Source organism: Quercus robur, chromosome 4 (assembly GCF_932294415.1).
Source record: "Quercus robur chromosome 4, dhQueRobu3.1, whole genome shotgun sequence".
Lineage (NCBI taxonomy): Eukaryota > Viridiplantae > Streptophyta > Magnoliopsida > Fagales > Fagaceae > Quercus > Quercus robur.
In genome coordinates this window covers 62,565,212-62,585,592 of record NC_065537.1, presented here as the reverse complement: position 1 = coordinate 62,585,592, position 20,381 = coordinate 62,565,212, and the positions used below count along the sequence as shown (strand labels likewise).

Here is a 20,381-nt window from a genome sequence, read left to right as displayed (position 1 = left end):
TATTTTCAGTTTTCAATTTCAGCAAAATAAATTCTATCCAAACAGACCCAATGTACCAAACATTTGGGCCCAAGAAAAAGAAAAGTGCACTACCAGAAAATGCTAAAACAATATATTTTCACAATTTATTTATGTGTAAAGTTGTGAAGGGTAGAATTGTGGGAAAAATTGATTATGATAAAAGTTGTCTTATTCCTATCATTGCTCGTGAACTATCAGATAGTAAGAGAGACGGCCACTGGGCCTGGCCCAGTGGCACCCGGATCTGTAGGATACCGTGAGCTCGGGGGTTCTAGCCCACGTAATTACCTAGCAAAAAAAAAAAAAAAAAAAAAAGAAGAGACAAACATATAACTTTCATTCTATTATATATAGGTAAGTCTAGGACACAACACAATCATTGATACATTGTTATTGCTTGAGAAAAATTAATGGCTAGCTGCGTTCAACTTGATAAACTTAAGAAAAGCAAGAGCTGGTTTATAAACTTCCAATATAACCCAAAGAAGGACCAGGCAGGCGATGTCCGAAACATTCTCTTGATAGTTGCAACTTTAATTGCAGCAGTGACTTTTCAAGCTGGGGTTAACCCTCCCGGCGGGGTTTGGCAAGATAATACTAAAGGACATGTTGCAGGGAAGGCCATATATGCGTCTCGAGAAGTCGAATTCTATGTTTTCTTGATCTGTAACACTGTGGCACTTTCCACTTCGGTTCTTGTCATTATGTCTCTCACATATAAGTTCCCTTTCCATTTAGAAGTATTTGTTGCCACAGCTTCGATGCTTGGAACTTACGCATCGGCCATATTTGCTGTCACGCCTGGTGATTTTTTTAAATATCGGTACATCCTCATAGCAGCTGCTTTGCCTTTTGTGCTACGAGTTTTGATTTATATAGTCAAGTCCAATGCAGAGGAAGAGCAGGAGAATCTGTGTTGCAAATGTAGAAGGGAGAATTCTGATGATATCTCATGCAGAAGATGTGGAAGTGAGATTTCCAAAAGTGCAGAAGATGTCAAAGTTTGAATTTCCATCAGTTCTATCAAAAATAAAGTTCAGAAGACGTCTAGCATGTTCCGATTCTGTATTATTAGGCCATAAAACTGTCGTGGGACAGTTGCTATATCCATGTACAAATTTGCATGGGTCTGTTTCATTTTGCTTTTTGATGTTTTTTTTTTCCCTCTATGTATCTTTAGTTAAAAATTTTATGGAATTTTCACGTTAAATTTCATGCTTAATTATTTTTTATATATTTTTTTAAACCGGCCACTTGAAAAATTCAAACCCAATAGGCCCTTAATATCCTCACTACATATGTTAGATTTATTATTCTTTTTTCTAATAAAAAAAATATACCTTTTCTTGACATTTGATATATATTAATTAGTGTTCTTGAGTTTTTGTTATAACTCGGGCAAAGCCAAGAATTTTTGTTTATGAACCCAATTATGGTATTGATACAATAATCAAGAGACTTAATTAAGATAAACTCAAAACTCACACACACACACACACACATATATATATATATATATATATATATAATTTAAGAGAAACTATCATTATCCTAAACTCTAAATTGTATAAAAAAGTTGTAAGATGTGTTGTAAACAAAAACAAATATTGTGTAAAAGAATTGGTTAATGGGGGATATTTAACGTTATAGATAATAATGCTTTAAAAAATAAAAGAGAATAGAAAAAAATTACATCAAAGTTCTCTCCATTTCATCTATTATACAATTAAAATTTTATTACTTTTTAGATCTAATAATGTATAGACTACCAAATTATTTAAAATAACCTAATAGTATCTATACTTTTAGATTTGTAAAATTTAACCTGAACTATGAAAATTTTCTATTTAAAAGGAGAGAATCATTTTCCTCACATATCTCTCACTTGTAGTATTACACTTTCTTCAAATTAAGGCTGTGTTTGGTTCGCGTAAAATCATTTCCGGAAAATATTCTATTTTCCGAAAATGCTATTTTCCGGAAAGGAAAACGTTTTCATGTGTTTGGCTGTCACAAAATTCATTTTACGGAAAATTAATTTTGGTGTTTGGTTCATTTTATCATTTTACCAGAAAATGCATCAAATCCGGCAAAACGCTCATCCGACGAGCGTCCGACGAGTGGCGCTCGTCGATCGACGAGCACGCTCGTCGGACGAACGCGCTCATCGATCGCGCCGCTTGATTGACGATCGCGATCGTGCACCGCGCCGCTCGTCCGCGCGGTGCGCTCGTCGGCACGATCGTCCCTCTCTCTCTCTGATCTGGGCTCTCTCTTCTCTCTCTTTTTCCGGAAGTGAATTGAAGTGAAAATGAAGGCAGAAATGGATTTCTGTGGTCAAATGGGAAATTTGTGGTCAACCGGAAATCATTTTCCGGAAAATAATGTTTTCCGTGACAGCCAAACGCATGCATTTTCTGGAAAATCATTTCCGGAATCACTTTGAAGTCGATTCAAACGCAGGCTAAGTGGAGATGACTGACAAAAAGAACTTTCCAAAGTATGCTATATAACCTATTTTTGGGTCTTTCTTTTCAAATAAATACAGCATAGAAAGAAGTGTTGTATAATGTTATGTTTGGTGTTGTCTTGGACATCCTAGATATGCTGTAAATTGCCAAGAATTTTATATTTCAATGACATACTTGATATTTTTTAGGAGAAAGATAATTCAAATCTTCCCCTTTCTATATAACAACAGAATTACCAAAAAAGATGTACCATAAATCTAAAATTTTCATCTTATTATTATTAATGTAAATTATAAATTTCGCTATCTTGAAAAATACGCGTATTGTCTTTTTGTTAGGCATGTGTGAAGCTTATTTGGCTTACTACCGGCCATCTTACTTACACATCATCGAAGGCTACTGGACTATTATTACTTAGGGCTGTTTTTATTACATATAAATTGTTATTGACTCTAAAATGGTCGTTTGTCATCGACTCAAAGATTCACTGCAAACAATTATTTGTCATATTGACACAAAATTTCGTCTCTTTCTATGCCCAGGAAAAAAAATTCATCCTTTTTCCAAGGAACTGAATTGTATATACGTATATTTTTACTGCATTGCAGTTTCCTTTAATTTCCATAAGGATGAAACCTCCTTATCTCTTCCTCACAAGGCACATCTTTATTGACCAAAACAACAACTAATAAGGTTTAAAGAAAAAAAAAAAAAACAAATATGCTATATATAGCAAACAAATGATTAAAAAACGTCATGCAAGAGCAAGACCGTATGGTTTTGCAGAGACTTATATGATTGCTTGCACAGAAAAAAAAAAAGGATAACCCACCTCAAAATACTCGTAGCTTGAGGAACTGGTTTAAGTACTTCCAATACGAAGAAGACTGGGACCCACCAACCGAAGTCCGAAACGTTCTCTTAGTGGTTGCTAAGTTGATTGCTGCAGTGATCTTTCAAGCTGCTGGGGTTAAGCCTCCTAGCGGGGTTTGGCAAGGTAATGACCATGGACATAGAGGAGGGAGAGCCATTTATGCATCTGAAAAAGAAGCCTTTTATGTTTTCTTGATTCCTAACACTTTGGCTCTCTCAGCTTTAGTCTTGGTCATCATGTCACTCACATGCACGGAGGTCCCTCTTTTTTGATCAATTTGAAATATTTGTTGCCACGGCTTCAATGATTTTAACTTATGGGTCTGCTATATTTGCTGTCAGGCCGAAGGAATCAGTGCGTTTTACGCTACATTTTTCTGGCTGCGGCTGTGCCTTTTGTAATGAGGTATTTGATTCAGAAGTTCAAGAAAATTAAGAGTGAAGTGTCTATATATATAGAGTATAGTTTAGCTACTTGAGGATTTTTTTTTTTTTTTAAAATTCTTTTATAGAGCGTCAAATTTTTATAATTGTGCTCTCTTTCGGATAGCATTAACTGAAACCTATAATGAATAAAATTTTTAATTTAACATGTTATGTTTCTTAGTTTCCTAAAATCCTACGGTAACCTTACCAAAAAAAAAAAAACCACGTTTGTTTTATAGTGGATTAGTGAAAATGAACATAAACTGGCTCATCTTCCAAGAAAGTTGGATCAGTATGGGAATGACTCGGCTCTAGTTGGGCTTTTCTTGTGGAGGTTTTTGTGGTCTTTTTCTAGTTGGGCTTTTCTGTAGAAGTTTTTGTTTGTCTTACAAGGGTATAAGTCTTAGTTGTCTCTTTGTTATGTTCTTGCTCTTTTTTTGTGTTACTTTGAAACATTTTGTAACAAATTATCTTATAGTATATGTAAAATACTTATTATGTATTACAACATTCGGGGGAATCAACTTCAACTATGTGTCATGTGATTAGAAAAAGTGGAATGCAAATTGTTAGAATTAATATAATTAGTAATATGAACCTATTAGTTGAGTGAATTGAAAAATATTTAATTATTTTAACTAATTTAAACGTAAAATATTTAACCATTTTATACTCTTGAATGTGTCTTAATAACTTTTTTGTAGTAATTTTTTTCAATTTTTTCCAAAGTAAGTAAATTTGAGCTAGAATGTCATTTTTAAAATCAATTAATTGTTATATATATTAGAAAAATAATAATGAAAATTCATTTTACACAAATAATTAATACATAAAAATAAATATATTTACCCTATTAATAGGTTGTTTAATTACATAGTACAAATTAGTATATTATAGTATTGGTCAGGCACATATATACATTATGTCATTAAAAGGAGTTAGAAAATGTAAATTATTAAGACTAATTAATAAATTAAAATACACAGTATTGGTCACACATATACATTTTCAATTTTTATTGAATGTGTTATTAAATTTTCCTTGTCTATTGATATTTTTGTTTTAATTGTTTCCAAAGAAACTATCTATGAGAAAGAATTTCATAATCTAAATCAATTGTTTTATCTTTACATTCTCAATTTTTTTTAATCTTTTTATTAATTATAAATATTCCAAATAAATTATTTCTTATATAACCTTTATATAAATGACCTTATAAATTCATTTATATAATATTAATTAGTATATCATTTATAAATAATTAATACATGAAAATCAATGCAATTAGCTTATTTACACTTGATATATAATTAATGCATTAACATAAATGAAAAGTTTTGATAAGGTGAAAGGCTGGTGATTTTTTTTCACACTACAAAAAACGCGACTTTAAGCCGCGTTTTTTAGCCGCGTTTTACAAAAACGCGGCTAAAAACTAGACTTTGAGCCGCATTTATGAAAAACGCGGCTCCACCATGGAGCTATAGCCGCGTTTACTAAACACGGCTATAGACCAGCCCTGAAGCCGCGTTTTCTTCTGTTGAAGCTGCGTTTTTGGGGCTAGGGCTGAAGCCGCGTTTTTAAAAACGCGGCTACATACCTGTTCGCGGAAATTTGTTTTTTTTTTTTTTCAATATATCCCCAAGCGGCGTTTATTAAACGCGGCTTAAATGTGAAGTGAAGCTGCGTTTCATTAAACGCAGCTTAAACGCGTACAGAGCTGCGTTTTATAAAACGCAGCTCTGGGTTTGTTATAAATTTAAAAAAAAAAAAAAAAAAAACCCTCAGTTCAACACAACAACGAAAAAAAACCCTATATTTTCTGAAAAAACCTCTCAGCTCACTCTCTAGCTCTCGATCCCTAATCTCGCCGCCGTGTTCTGTGCCACGCAGCTCGATCGACGCCGTCTTGCTCTGACCGATATCCTTTCCTCCCAAATCTTGAAGGGATCGTTGAGAAGTTAAGGTTTCCTCCTTTTGAGTTTTTGGGTCTGTTTATATACATATTTAATTTTTTGTTATTGTTGTTGTTAATCTTATTTTAGTAGAAGTAGCTAAGGCTTTGTTGTTGTTGTTGTTGTTCTCAGAAATTAACTGTCACGCACTCTCTTCCTCTGTTCTGATCAGTAGTCAGTACTAGTGCTTCTTTCTCTCTTTAAGGCAGCAAGGTTTGTCTCTCTCAACTCTTTTCTTCCTCTTTATCCTCTCTATTTCTCTATTTCTACTAAATCTGAATCATAAAGGCTTTGGGGTTTTCTGTGGGTTTCATTTTGTCTTTTTTTTGTGGGTTTGTTTGGGTTTCCTCTGATTTGTGTGTGGGTTTTTTTTTGGGATTCATTTGTGGGTTTTGTTTCATAGTATTTTCAATGATTTGTTTTGAGTTTGTCTTTATTTTCTATTTCTATTTTCGTTCGTGGTTTTGTAATGCAAATTATGTGTTTGATGAAATGCTTCTAAGAACTGATATACATAAATAGAGCATGTGAATTGTTATAAGCTTTTGGTTCATATCCTTCAAGACCCTATGTGTGTGTGTAAACAGTTCTTGTAGCTATTTGTTGAATTTTTTTCACTGAGGCTGTACACTGAAAAAATGCACTTGAAAGAAATACACTTGGTAAAGACCTTAAAAGAAATACAGTTGAAGCTATTTAGATAGCTTTGTTTTGACCATTTATAGAGCCACCAACTACAATCTCGCATCCTCACTTTCCAAATGTTGCTCCAAACATGACATTGTGGTCAATATTTTGCGTTTAACTATCTCAATTGAACAATAACACTGGAATGGGCTTCAACACAATTAGCTTTTATGTGAGCTTTGTAAAATTATATTTATAAATTTTTTATTTATTTGCTTTAATCTTAAATTAACCAGCAAGTGATATGCAGCTCTGTTCTTGTGAATCCCTTACCAAAGGAGTTGGGAACTATTACTACTCTCACATACCTGTACTTGTTGTCCTTTTCTTCTCCACACACTCTTGAAAATGCATCGTTCTGCATCACATTAATTGATATTAGGTAATTGTAGTACTTCTTCAACTCTTCAATAGCACTTCTCTCTTGAGGTGGACCTCACCTTTTGACAGCAGGATGTTGATGAAACAATAATTTAAGGAAATCAAAAAATAAAAATAAATAACATACATCCCTTTAGGTGTTGGTATTGGCCATTAAATATGAATGTAGCGCCTCTATTAAATTGGCCTAATAATTAAATTGGTTTTAAAATTATAATGGTTGGTTGTTTTTTTTTTAGAAGGATTAGGTTGGTTGTTGGGGAAATAAATTTGACAGAAGGAAATAATTGGTTTTAGTTGCAATGCACGGTTGATTGGTGGGCATTTTAAATTTGATTCAAAAGGAAACAAATTGAAAATATAGTAATCAATGATATAATATGGTCATGGTCATGGTCATGTACAGACATGTCAAGTTCTCAATGAATTTGTGGAGGAACTTGTAGAATTTTAGGTTGTAGGAAAAGCCATAACACGGCCAAGTTAACACTTTCATTCATTTCTTGTGTTTTGCTTGAGTTGTTTGTTTGTTTGTCCAAATGGAAAGACAAGCATATGTATATTGTGAAATTTTGTAGTGTTTGCTTTAGTATAATATATTGTCATAAATGCAAAGTACAGATGCATCAAACACCATTACTTTCCATCCGTTACAACTAACTCATTAACAACCATGCCTTTCTTTTCTTCTTTTTAAATTCAATTCCATTTCCCCATATCTGGACCAATAGAAAATCATGTTTCTAACCATTTCCATATGCTATTTATTGACCGTTGCCTAAATGATTTAGTGGTGCCATAAATTTTCTAGACTTTTGAATCTATAAGTCTATGTGCTGATGCTTCTCTTGTCCAGGTTTCACAATTTGGAAAAAAATGAAGATTTTTTCAGCTAAGGTTGAAGAGGGAAGGGAAGGCCTAGATGAGAAGCCAGCAGTTGGTCCCGTGTATTGTAATTTACTCTCCAAGAATGAGTTTCCTCCACCTGATCCCAATATTAGTACAGCTTGGGATGTTTTCAGGTATTTCTGTTCATAAATTATTTGTTTTCAGTCAGAACAAAAGCCAAGGATGTGTTGCATATCGCACGTGATTCAACTTCTGCTATATTTCTTAGTAAATATGTTAAATTATGTGAACCAGGCCATAAAGGTGAAAACAACTTTTGCTATATTGCTTCTTCTTTTTTCCTCCTAAACCACGTTTGACGGCCAGGGTTAATTTTGAAATGTGTCTTATTTTATTTTTGTTTCAGTTTCTGGTCCAAATGAAAGCATCATATTAAGATTTTATTAAAATTGAGCCAATTTGATTGACTCTCATATGTTGACCCTCTAGAATCATTGGCTTTCCTGCCTGGTTGTACATTGCTTGCTAGTACACTTTGTCATGGATTTTCTAATTCCTGATTCATTCTTGTATTTTTCAGTAGCTAATTTCTATTCTCAAGTTTCATTTTTGAAACATTTCATCGATTTGAGGCTTTTTTTCTACATATAATTTTTGGAAATTTAATTAAAATACTTAAGGGTTGTGTTGATTTTGTTTTTGTCCAGGATAAAAAAGTGAAAGAAGTAAGAACTTTAAAAAAATTTGCTTTGTGATAACATAAGCTCACATTTCAAAAGCAATGGATGTTTTGATTGGACAAATGTTCTTGTGTTTGCATCTACTAAATCCTGATTGTAAATCTGCTCAACGACTGAAAAGTAAGAATGATTAAATAACTGCAAACTGCTCCATGTTAAGGCTTTCTACTGAGTTTGGTTGTGGTTGTGTATTCATTATTAAACTTGAAGTATCAACATTCCATTTAACAAAATGCAATTTTTATCCGTGGATAGATGAATGAAGATGATGTGTATCTTTCTTTCTTGCCCCTAGCTCATATCCTTGATCTCATGATTGAAGAGTATTTTTTCCGTAATGGTGCTTCTGTTTGCTACCATCATGGGTTATGCTGCTGAAACTACTTCATCACTTGTTTGAAGTTTGGGTCTCATTTTTTTTATTTCTTTCATCTGTATGGTATACATGAGAAAATAAAGAGACAGAAGGGGGGGGGGGGGGGAAATGATGTGTACACACACACACTAATTGTTCTCATGCTTGATTGATGATGCAGTGACATAGGACAAATTGAGAAATTTGTCTTCTTGTAATTGTGGTGGATTAAAGTGTAGTAGGATTTGTGGAAATAAGATTTAGATTTTGTAGAGGAAAGTAAGAGCGGGTCTATAGCAGGGAGTTGTGTGTATAGCAGGAAGTTGAGAAAGCAGGGGAAAAAAAATTAAAAAAAAAAAGAAACCTATAGCCGCGTTTTAAGAAACGCGGCTATAGACTCTTACTCAGTTGCTTGAAGCAACCTATAGCCGCGTTGATAACCGCAGCTCAAAGCTGTCCTGGAGCCGCGTTTCTAATAAACGCGGCTATAGGTTAGGGTCTACTGCTGCGTTTCCAAAAACGCAGCTATAGGGTTGAATCCTATAGCCACGGTTAGAAAACGCGGCTATAGGTCTGGTTTTAGCCGCGGTTTCAAAAAACGCAGCTATAGTCTTTAAGCTGCGGGCTTTAGGCCGCGTTTATAAACGCGGCCATAGGAAACGCGGATAAAAGCCTATAGCCGCGTTTTTGGGGTCTTAAGCTGCGTTTTTCAAACGCAGCTTTAGACCCGTTTTTTTGTAGTGTCAATGAATGCGCCACTTGACAAGAATTTCATCTTCCAAATCAATTTTTTATTTGTTTTTTTATTTAACAAGTATTCCAAATTAATTTTTTCATATATATTTTTTAAAAATCCGTCACATAAACTCATTTTATATAAAAATTAGTACACCATCTATAAATAATTAATACTTTGAAATTGATGCAACTTGACAAGATCTTAGACCCATTGATCACATTGAATTATATATATATTTATTTTATTTTATTTTCCTGAGTCCTTATCTAGTTAATTAATCCTAATGATTCTTTTGAATCATTTACGGCTTCCTCTACCATTCAACGTTCAACAAAGGCCAAAGAAAAAAGTGAGCTTACGTGAGGTTGACTTGAGTCTTCTTGTTGGATTTATGAGCACAAGATTGACCTGATGAGGGGCTCTTGACCGGGTCTGGCCAGCACTTGTTTTTTTTTTTTTTTTGGATGAGCTGGCCAGCACTTGTTCGTTGTTCCTTCTTCCTTTGTCTTGATCTTGAGACATTATTAGCATCCTTACTAGAAATGGTTAAAAAAAAATATCAGCTTAATAGTGTCGGTAAGACATTTGTTAATAAATCATTTTAAGAAGGTTTAAATACTACTTTTATGAAAAATATAAAAAATTGTTCAAAAAATTAATAACTTTTTTTTTCTCATAAATTTTTTTAAAAATATTTTCTTACCCAAATATTTAAGGCATCCGTTCATTTTTGATAAACTCTACTCTTCTCTATTACTCTTCATTCTCCCTCAATACAAACAAGCCTTAAGGTAATAAATTGTAATTATAGTAATATCATTTTAATTTCCAACCAACTCTACTATATTCACTCCCCACAAACCTTTAATAATTTATAAAAAATGTTGTTAATTACAAAATTACATCATTTCAAGTTGAGGTGACGTTTAACAAACACATCAGCATCATAGACGCACATAAGGTTAACTTTACATAATGTAAGGAATTTAAATCCAAAGTTCTAAACGCCAGAGGATACTTTTCAAAAAAAAAAAATAAATAAACGCCAGAGGATAAAATAAAATCCATCTCAAATTTCGAGAAGATAAATTATAGCCAGGTCTAACATCATTCCATGAACTTTTGACTTTTGAGAGTTAAAGTAATAGTATAAATTTAAACACGGACAGCGAGGGATAGATTTTTACATATATGGACAAATCACGTAAATTCACATGCACCACAGTACTACCTTCTTGGCAATTGACAAACATTTTGGGATGGACCCAACCAAACTACCAGGAAAAGATTGAGACACGACAAAAGGTACGGAAATAATTAAGATGAATACTCAACACCAACTTTCGATGGGGTTTCTCCGACATGACACTCCTGTAATTCTCTAGGTACAAACACTATTCACCAACTTTAGATGAGGTTTCTCTGAAATGACACTCTTTTTCCGAAGTATAATAAACGCAACAAGTAAGTCCATCTCCTCTTACATCTTCACTTTCCTAGCAGAATATTCCATTAATAAGACCTCAAAAGGGTGAGAATATTATTTCTTAAAACTTTTGGGGATGAGTGTGAATTCATCAAATGGAAAGCTTGTGGAATTTGCCCCCCAAAAAGATGCTAGTTACAATAACATTATTCATTCTATATATAACCAGTCCTTAACACAAGCTTTGGTATATTGTAAATGTTTGAAGAAAATGGCTACTCCTTCAACTAAAAGGAGCAAGAGCTGGTTTACACACTTCCAATTTAAGGATGGCGAGGACTCGACTACCGAAGTTCGAAACGTTCTCTTAATAGTTGCTACATTGATTGCTGCAGTGACCTTTCAAGCTGGGATTAACCCTCCCGGCGGGGTTTGGCAAGATGATGACCATGGACACACACCAGGAAGTGCCATTTATGCCTCTAGAAAACAAGCATACTATGTTTTCTTGGTTTTTAACACTGTGGCACTTTCCACGTCGGTTCTGGTCATTATGTCTCTCACATATAGATTCCCTTTCCATTTAGAAATATTGATTGCCACAGCTTCAATGCTTGTGACTTATGGATCTGCCATATTTGCTGTCACTCCTCATGAATCTTATAGATTTAAGTACGTCCTGACTGCTGCTGCTTTGCCTTTTCTGCTACGAGGTTTGATTCGAATGTTCGACATGTGTAAAAGTAAGATTTACAAATGTTCAGAAAACTTCTAGCATTTGCCAATTCTGTATTATTATGATTAAAATGTCATGGTATAACTGCTCTAGGTACAAATTTGGGGTCAGTTTGATGTAGCCTTTTTTTTTTTTTTCATGTATCTTTTATTGTAAGTGAGTATTTGGGTCTAGCTTAAAAAGTCAGTTTATTTTACTATTTAGTTTTTTTTTGTATTATTTATAGATCCCACGACACTTTTTGGTACTATTCATGAGTCTCACTATATTATTTCAGCTAACTTTTATTTTTATTTACAATACTTTCAGAAAAAAGTTTTCAATTTCAACAAAATAAACTGATACCAAATCGACCCTAAATTTTATAAAATTTTCAATTTAAAATTATCTTATCTTTCATCTATCTAAGTTTTTACTCTTCTAACGAAATAGAGCCGAAAGAGGTCAGAAATCTTATAATTCATCTGACACATTTTCATATTTCGAGATATTTAGGATTTATATTATTCTTCTATCATTATTTTTAAAATAGAGCCTTGGAAAGGTAGAAAGGAAGAGATTAGAGGGAGAAGAAAGTTAGAATGAAAAAGTATAGAAAAAAGACAAAAGCTTAAGAAAGTGGAACCAGATGATGGACAGGTATGAAAAGGAAAATGCAAGAGTTGGGTATGATAATAAATTAATAATAGGATAAGGGTTAGGTGTCACTATTTTATTGGATGTGGGGGATTGGGACGGCTTGATGTAGATAGATAAAATAGAAAAAAAAACTTTCTAACCAAAATTTAACTAAAACTTTGATGAGTTCTTGGCGAATGTGCTAAGTTGTCACTATTAATGATTGGGAACTTATTCATTAACATCCAAGCAAGTTCAAGTTAGAATCCAAGAAGGAAAGGAGAAGAGGTCCTTGATTGAAAATTGTTAAAGAGGTTTCAGCTTGACATTTCCCAAGGTTGGTTCGTATAAATTTTAAATCTATTGGATATTTGGATTTCGTCTTTTTATTTATTTATTATTATTTAGATGGAGTTTGAATCTTAATTTAAATCATTAAATTTCCGAAATGTGTAATTCATATATATATATATATTAAATTGATGACCTTTTCAATTTGTATACTAAAAAGGGCCATGAAAGCAAATGTTATAGGTGTGGCATAAAAGGGCATTGGTCATGTATATGTCATTCACCTAAGCATTTGGCAAACTTGTACCAAGTCTTCTTAAAAGAAAAAGGAAAAGGAGTTGAAGTGAACCTTGCCAAAGTCAATGATCCAGAAGATTACCTTAATACCTCAAATGGAGTAAATGTTACTCATCTTGAAGTTTCTGACTTCTTTGAGAATATAAATAAAGAGGTTGAGAATCTGATTGGTGATCAAAAGATCATGGATTCAGATCCTCTAGATTTCCTAGGGAACTCTACCAATAGATTTCCTTAAATCTTAACCACTTTTAAATGATTTAATGGTCTAGATTTTGTCATGTCAGTATTCCACTAACAATATTCTTAAAATAATAAAATAATATTGCAAACAAAATAATTCAGATTATTGTTAGTGGAATGCTGACATGGCAGAATTTAGACCATTAAATCATTAAAGAATGGTTAAGATTTAAAGAAATCTATTTGGTAGAGTACCCTAGGAAATCTAGAGGATCTGAATCCAAAGATCATACATATTAAATATTTCCTCTCATTGTATCATTACATTATGCTATGTAAACTGTGTATGTGTTTAAATTAATAAAGTTCAATTTAAATTTCACATATAAGATTTTACTAATTAAACAGTCTAAAAAGACCCTATGATTTAGGATATTACATGAATTATTCTGACACACCCATAAACCTATTCATTGTTCACGTGGATGGCTGACCCTTTGCACTAAGGGGGCAAAAATTTGAAAGCAATATACTAAGAGATTTTATCCCAAAAGTGATAAGCTTTTCCACTTTCCCCTTCCCTCTATATATATGTATGCATGCATCCATGATAAAACACATCATAAAACAGAGAGAAGATAGAGATATATATTAGCAATATGATTTTCCTTTTTTTTTCTTAGTCTTCTCTTTATGATCTTTGTGTACCTCTACATAATAGTTGTGCAATACCATTATTCTACTTTGTATTCTAATTATAATTAATAATGAATTTAAATTTGCTTCATTATGTGTTTATTTTCTTTCAAAGTTTTAAAATTCAATGTATATGTTTTGCATACTTAGAGAGACATGAATCTTACTAATGGATTTAATTCCAAGAGGATTGGGGAGGATTTTTGTCTAGCAGATAGTGCAACAATGCACACAATTCTTAAAGATAAGAGGTATTTTTAAAACTTAACATTTATCAAAGCTAAGATCAATACCAAATTTGGTTTGTCGAACATAATTAAAGGCTCTGGAAGAGCATATCATGTTGCCTAAATGTAAAAAATTTTGTATTGATGATACTTTGTATTCTTCTAAATCTAAAAGAAATTTACTTAGTTTTAAGGATATACGAAGTAATGGTTATCATATTGAAACCAATAATGAAGGCAATGAAGAATATCTTTATATTACTTCAATGGTTTCGAGCCAAAAGCTCATATTAGAAAAACTGCATATTTTCTCTAATGGGTTACATTATATTACATTGAGATTAATTGAAGCAAATGTTGTAGTGCATCAAAAGTGCTATGATCCAAAGATCTTTATGCTTTGGCATAATCGTATTGGACATTTGGGATTAACAATGATGCGACGAATCATTGAAAACTCCTATGGACACACCTTAATGAATCAGAAGATTCTTTCACTAAGTGACTATTCATGTAGTGCCTGTTTTTAAGGAAAATTAATTATCAGACCATCACCATCAAAAATTAGTATTGAATCTCCATCTTTCTTAGAAAGAATTCAAGGAGATATTTGTGACTCGTGCATCCACCTTGTGGACCATTAAGATATTTTATGGTTTTAATAGATGCATCAACAAGATGGTCATATGTTTGTCTACTTTCTACTAGGAATGCTTCATTTGCTAGAATGCTTGCTCAAATCATTAGGTTGCGGTCATAATTTCCATCACCATCAGAAATTGGTATTGAATCTCCATATTTCTTCGAAAGAATTCAAGAAGATATTTGTGGACCTATACATCCACCTTGTGGACCATTCAGATATTTTATGTTGTTAATAGATGCATCAATAAAATGGTCACATGTTTGTATACTTTCTACTAGGAGTGCTGCATTTGCTAGAATGCTTGCTCAAATCATTAGGTTGCAGTCATAATTTCCTGGTCTTCCAATTAAGAAAATTTGCTTAGATAATGTAGGTGAATTTATATTTCAAGTATATAATGACAACTGCATGTCAGTTGGAATTGATATTGAACACCTTGTTGCACATTCACACACTAAAAATATAATTTAGCTGAATCATTGATCAAAAGACTCCAATTGATTGCTCATCCTTTGCTTATGAAAACAAAATTACCTTTTTTTTTTAGGGACATGCTATATTACATGTTACATCATTAATTCATATTAGGCCAACTACTTACCATAAACACTCTCTAATGCAATTTGTTTGTGGTCAACAACCAAGTGAGAAACATTTGGTTGTGCTATATATGTTCCCATTGCACTCTCCATAACACACTAAAACATTTGGTTTTAATTTTCCATCTATTATTAGATATTTTAAACCTTTAATTGGTGATGTTTTTAAGGTATATTTTGATGATTGTCATTTGATGAAATAGTCTTCCTGACATTGGGGGAGAAAAGTTGTTGCTAGAAGTACAACGAGAGATAATTTCGAATTCTTTGATTTTATCTCATCTTGATCCTCGTACAAATCAATGTGAACTTGAAGTTCAGAGGATTATTCATTGGCAAAGTATTGCAAACCAGTTACTAGATGAATTCACAAATAATAAGAAAATTGTAAAATCTCACATTTCAGTTGCTAATACCCCAGCAAGGATTGAAGTCCCTATAGGGCAATCCATCAACACAACAAAAAATGAGTTTAAACCACACCTGAAGCATGGAAGACCTATTGGTGCTAAAGATAAAATTTCTAGAAAGAGAAAAATACAAGAAAAACAAGTCGCAGCTCCTGAAAAAGTTATATCCATGAATCATACAATAGAAATAATTAATCTATCCAAATTTCATAGTTCTCCTGAAAATGAACCCTCTGAAAAAGGACTATCTTAAAGAGGAGTTACCTAAAGAGTTATCATTCGAAGAGGATCAGGTACCTGAAAATAATGAGATCTCAATACACTATGTTGGGTTAAGATAGCTTGACCCTAGTTAATTAATTCAATTACCCAAGTTGATTAATTAGGTTCAATTGCATCCAAATCATGGAGTCACCAAAAAATCACCAAAAATACTAAATGCAGCGGAGAATAAATTTAACACGGTGATTTGCTGACAAATAGGGAAAATCTCGCAAGGCAAAAACCCTACCGAGTGATTTTAAGGTCACCACTTCCAAGAATTCACTAATTAACAATCAAGTAGATACAAGTATAATGTATCTTACCAACTACCCTGACCTATCCGAAAATACCAATCTACAGTTGAACCTTCACTCCAATACCTAATTGGATTTGATCTTGTAGTGGCTTTCATTCCCTTGATGTACAAACCTTCAATTTATGACTAACTCCTTTGTACAGATCCTAGTACGTGACTAACTCCAATAACTTAAATGGTTGTTGTTGGCTGCAAAGTTCTTTACTTCATCAACAATGAAGATCAAGAAGCACTTGGTTACAATATCCGTATATTGATGGCTTTTAAAATAAGCCTTATATATGTCTAGGGTTATGAGAAAATAAATTTTAAACAAACACATAAGCTTGGGCCAGATTTTAGATTTGGAAATTTTGAAACCGTAATTCTAGATAGATCGAGCTGGTATCAAGCTATCTATCGAGCTTCAAATTAAGTCTAGATAGCAGCTTTCTGTTGAGCAATCTGTCGAGAATTAATGGGCAGCTTTTCTTCACTTTTTTCTTGGATCAATTTTTATGTTTTTAATACTTGACTTGAACAACATGTTTCTTGGAGTACTAAGCATATCTTAGATATACCCAATTACAAGTAAAGTGCATTTTGTCAAAGGATTAGCCGGTTACAAAAAAAAAAAAAAAAAAAAAAAAAAGACCTTAACACATTATGTGAGTGCAAGAGATATATGGGATAAAAAAAAAAAAAATTGTTGTCGACAATGTATTTTCATTCAAAGTTGCCATTGACATTACCAGAAGTAATAATGATCATGAAATGGAACAACAATATGTTGAAGAATGTCAATGCATAAATGATTGGCCAATGTGGTTAGAGGCAATTTAGGCATAATTAAATTCATTAGCAAAACGTGAAGTATTTGGACCTGTAGGTTAAAAACTTGAAGGTGTAATGCCTATCAAATATAAATGGGTATTTGTACGAAAGTGTAATGAGAAAAATGAAATTATGAGGTATAAATCACAACTTGTGGCACAAGGTTTCTCACAAAGACCTGACATTGATTATGACAAAAAAATGCTTCTATAATGTATGCAATTACATTTAGATTCTCGATTAGTTTGGTTGTAATAGAAAATTTAGACATGCATTTAATAGATGTGGTCAGAGAATATCTATATAGGTCATTAGATAATGATATATACATGAAAATGCTTAAAGCATATGACTTCACATCTTAAAGCATGTATTCTATCAAGCTACAAAGATTCTTATATGAATTAAAGCAATTTGGACACATATGATATAATCGCCTCAACAAATATTTATTGAAAGAAGGATTTGTGAATAATCCAATTTGTGCATGCGTTTTTATTAAAAATTCAGAATCCAGATTTGCTATTGTTGAGGTATAAGTGATAATTTAAATCTTGTAGGGACTCTAAAAGAGCTCACAAAAATGGCAAATTATTAAAGAATGAGTTTAAGATGAAAGATCTCAGTAAGCCAAAATTTTGTCTTGGACTGCATACTGAACGTCTTCCAAATGGAATTCTAGTTCATTAGTCAACATACACATAAATGGTCTTAAACCAATTCCTAATTGATAAAGCTCACCCTTTGAACACTTTAATAGTGGGTAGGTCACTAGATGTCAGAAAGGACCCTTTTCGTTCTCAAGAAGATGATGAAGAAAATTTTGGTCCCTAAGATCCATATCTTAGTGCAATTAGTGCTCTAATGTATCTTGTAAATTGCACATGGCCTGACATAGCATTTTCAGTAAATTTGCTAGCAAGATATAGTTCTGCACCAACTCAAAAACATTAGAATGGAATTAAACATGTATTACATTACCTCCATGGAACAACTGACTTGGGCTTGTTTTATCCAAAATGATTAAATCTATAGTTGATTGGATATGCAGATGCATGTTATCTTTCTGATTCAGATAAAGGCCGATCACAGATAGGATATTTGTTCACTTGTGGCAACATTGCTATTTCATGGAGATCTATCAAGCAAACATTATCTGCTACTTCCTCTAATCACTTAAAGCTTATTGCAATCCATGAAGCAAGTCATGAGTGTGTTTCGCTAAGATCAGTAGTTCAACATATTCGAGAAATATGTGGCTTATCATCAATTAAAGGTAGCCCCATGATCTTATATGAAAAAAAATGCTGCTTGTATTGCTTAGATTAGGGGAGGATATATCTAAGGTGATCGAACTAAGTACATTTCACCAAAATTGTTTTACACATGATCTCTAGAAGAACGGTGAAAATTGATGTCATGTAGATACTACCAAGTGACAATTTGGCAGATCTATTCACTAAGTCATTATCAAATGCAGCATTTGATAAATTATTGCACAACATTAGCATGAGTTGACTTAAAGATCTTTGAAGATATATGTAATCATAAGGGAGAGTAAATGTCTAAAAGAATATGTGATGCACTTTAAATGCACTCAAAAGCCTACTAGAATACTGTACTCTATTTCTTTTGCCACTAGTTTTTTTTTTCACTGGGTTTTTCCTTGACAAGGTTTTAAAGAGGTATATTCTTAGTAAGTGGTCATTCAAGGTTGTTAACTATCTCTTTATATTACACATGAGCAACTTGTGAACATATGGACTGCATGTGAAACATACCCTAAATCTATAGGGTAGCCAAAAGCTACCATTTAGGAGTAGAAATTTACACCTTTAATTAATGCTTTGTCAGGAATTTTTTTTTTTTTTAATAAATAGATAGTGCAAGAGGTGAATGTGTGTAGAAACGGTAAAATCACTGAGAGATAGATATCTCTCTTTCTCTCGTTGTTATCTCTTTAGATAACAAAGAGAGATATGTATATGTAGAATATGGATGTGATGGATGACCACTAGAAAAGAAACAATTCAGATATATTCTTATTCTTATATTTCGTATTCTTGTCTTTATATTTCCTTTATTTTATAATATTTTTGTCTATTTTGCATGTTATTGTAGCTCCTAATGCTTAAAAAAAAATACAACACCTGGTGCTCTGTACAGTGACTAACATCTAAAAGTAAAGGTTTACTGTAGCATCATTTATATATTGAACTCTATTATTTTATTCCATTCCTTGATAGAAATTTCTAAGCAACAAGCCTCTTGAGAACAACTTGCCACACTTTTTTTTTTGGCTGAATAACTTACATGCCACACTATTGGAATAGACTCTAGAACACTGACTAATCTAACACATTATTTCAAGAAAAGATTTTTTTTCTTAGAAAAAGAAAAAGAAATCTAACATATGTACTAGGATATTAAAGGCCTACTTGGTTTAATTTTTGCAAGTGGAGTAAATCCAAAGATAAGATTTATTTTACAAGAGAAGAATCTATAAGAAATTAGAATTACATATACTTGAAAATTAAATAAAAAAATCGGAAATGCTAATCAAAATAGATGCCGCCAATTTGTACATATAGCAGATGTACCACAACAGTTTATGGCATAATATTAATAATAAAGAATTGGCAAATGATAGAAGGTTTCTTATCAATTTGAAAAAGCAATATATATATATTTTTTTTAACATTTCACGTCTCTGTAATTGAATATTTTTTATGGGTTTTCACCTAAAAATTAATGTTATCTTATTTTGGGGCTAAACAACAAAATAAAAATCAAATTTAATCCTTTTTAGGATTTAAACCACTAAATATTAAACCAAATAGGCCTGTAATATCTGTTCGTGATGTATTTTTTTTCAAGCTTTAAGACCCAAGTCATGAAATGCCTAAATCAACATGTAGACAGAACTGGGCCATTGCCAGCATCGCGAAGAAAAGAGACCCATTGTGACTGATTAATGAAGGCCCATATTGTAGAAGCCACTTATGGTGGACCCAATGACCTCCAAATATGTCGCAAGAGAATAAAATCCAAGCCCTGTTGCAAACGGGCATGCATAAGTTCTTTTATTCTTGAACAGAGTGGCCCAACTCATGGTGCAAGCACGCGATGGCCTAATGGGTCAAACCTACAGAAACTCAGTCCATGGAGAATCAGTTTGGTGTTTTTAGAAGAGGTAAGTAGTTTCAATTCATAGCGTACTGCTTAACAATCATTGTTTTTTATTTTTAGGTCAAGGTATTAATTGATTTTTGGTGTAGGTAAGGTTCAATTTCAAATTTCTTATTTGACGACAAGGGACTTTACTAATTGAGTCAATTAAAAGTCTAAAACTCACATGATTA

General features: G+C 32.7%; 2 protein-coding genes and 1 long non-coding RNA gene across 4 annotated transcripts; all 3 read left to right on the top strand.

The window, feature by feature from the left end:
- The first annotated feature begins 391 nt into the window (after nt 1–391).
- LOC126723265 (uncharacterized) lies at nt 392–1,243 on the top strand. The gene has a single exon (XM_050426592.1). The coding sequence runs from the start codon at nt 432–434 to the stop codon at nt 1,026–1,028; it is 597 nt and encodes a 198-aa protein (XP_050282549.1). The 5' UTR covers nt 392–431; the 3' UTR covers nt 1,029–1,243.
- Nucleotides 1,244–5,561: 4,318 nt separating this feature from the next.
- On the top strand, nt 5,562–9,118 carry LOC126723264 (uncharacterized). Of its 2 annotated transcripts, XR_007654215.1 has the most exons (3): nt 5,562–5,959; nt 7,671–7,836; nt 8,659–9,118. It is a non-coding gene; the product is annotated as an uncharacterized LOC126723264 (long non-coding RNA). The 2 variants fall into 2 exon arrangements; XR_007654214.1 differs by lacking the exon at nt 8,659–9,118 and having other exon boundaries at nt 7,671–8,466.
- Nucleotides 9,119–11,194: 2,076 nt separating this feature from the next.
- LOC126722361 (uncharacterized) lies at nt 11,195–11,698 on the top strand. Its single transcript, XM_050425526.1, has one exon. The coding sequence runs from the start codon at nt 11,195–11,197 to the stop codon at nt 11,696–11,698; it is 504 nt and encodes a 167-aa protein (XP_050281483.1).
- Nucleotides 11,699–20,381: the final 8,683 nt, after the last annotated feature.

Excerpts from the sequence above, each read along its gene's own strand:
- LOC126723265 (XM_050426592.1), top strand. The coding sequence starts at position 432 with ATGGCTAGCTGCGTTCAACTTGATAAACTTAAGAAAAGCAAGAGCTGG.
- LOC126722361 (XM_050425526.1), top strand. The coding sequence starts at position 11,195 with ATGGCTACTCCTTCAACTAAAAGGAGCAAGAGCTGGTTTACACACTTC.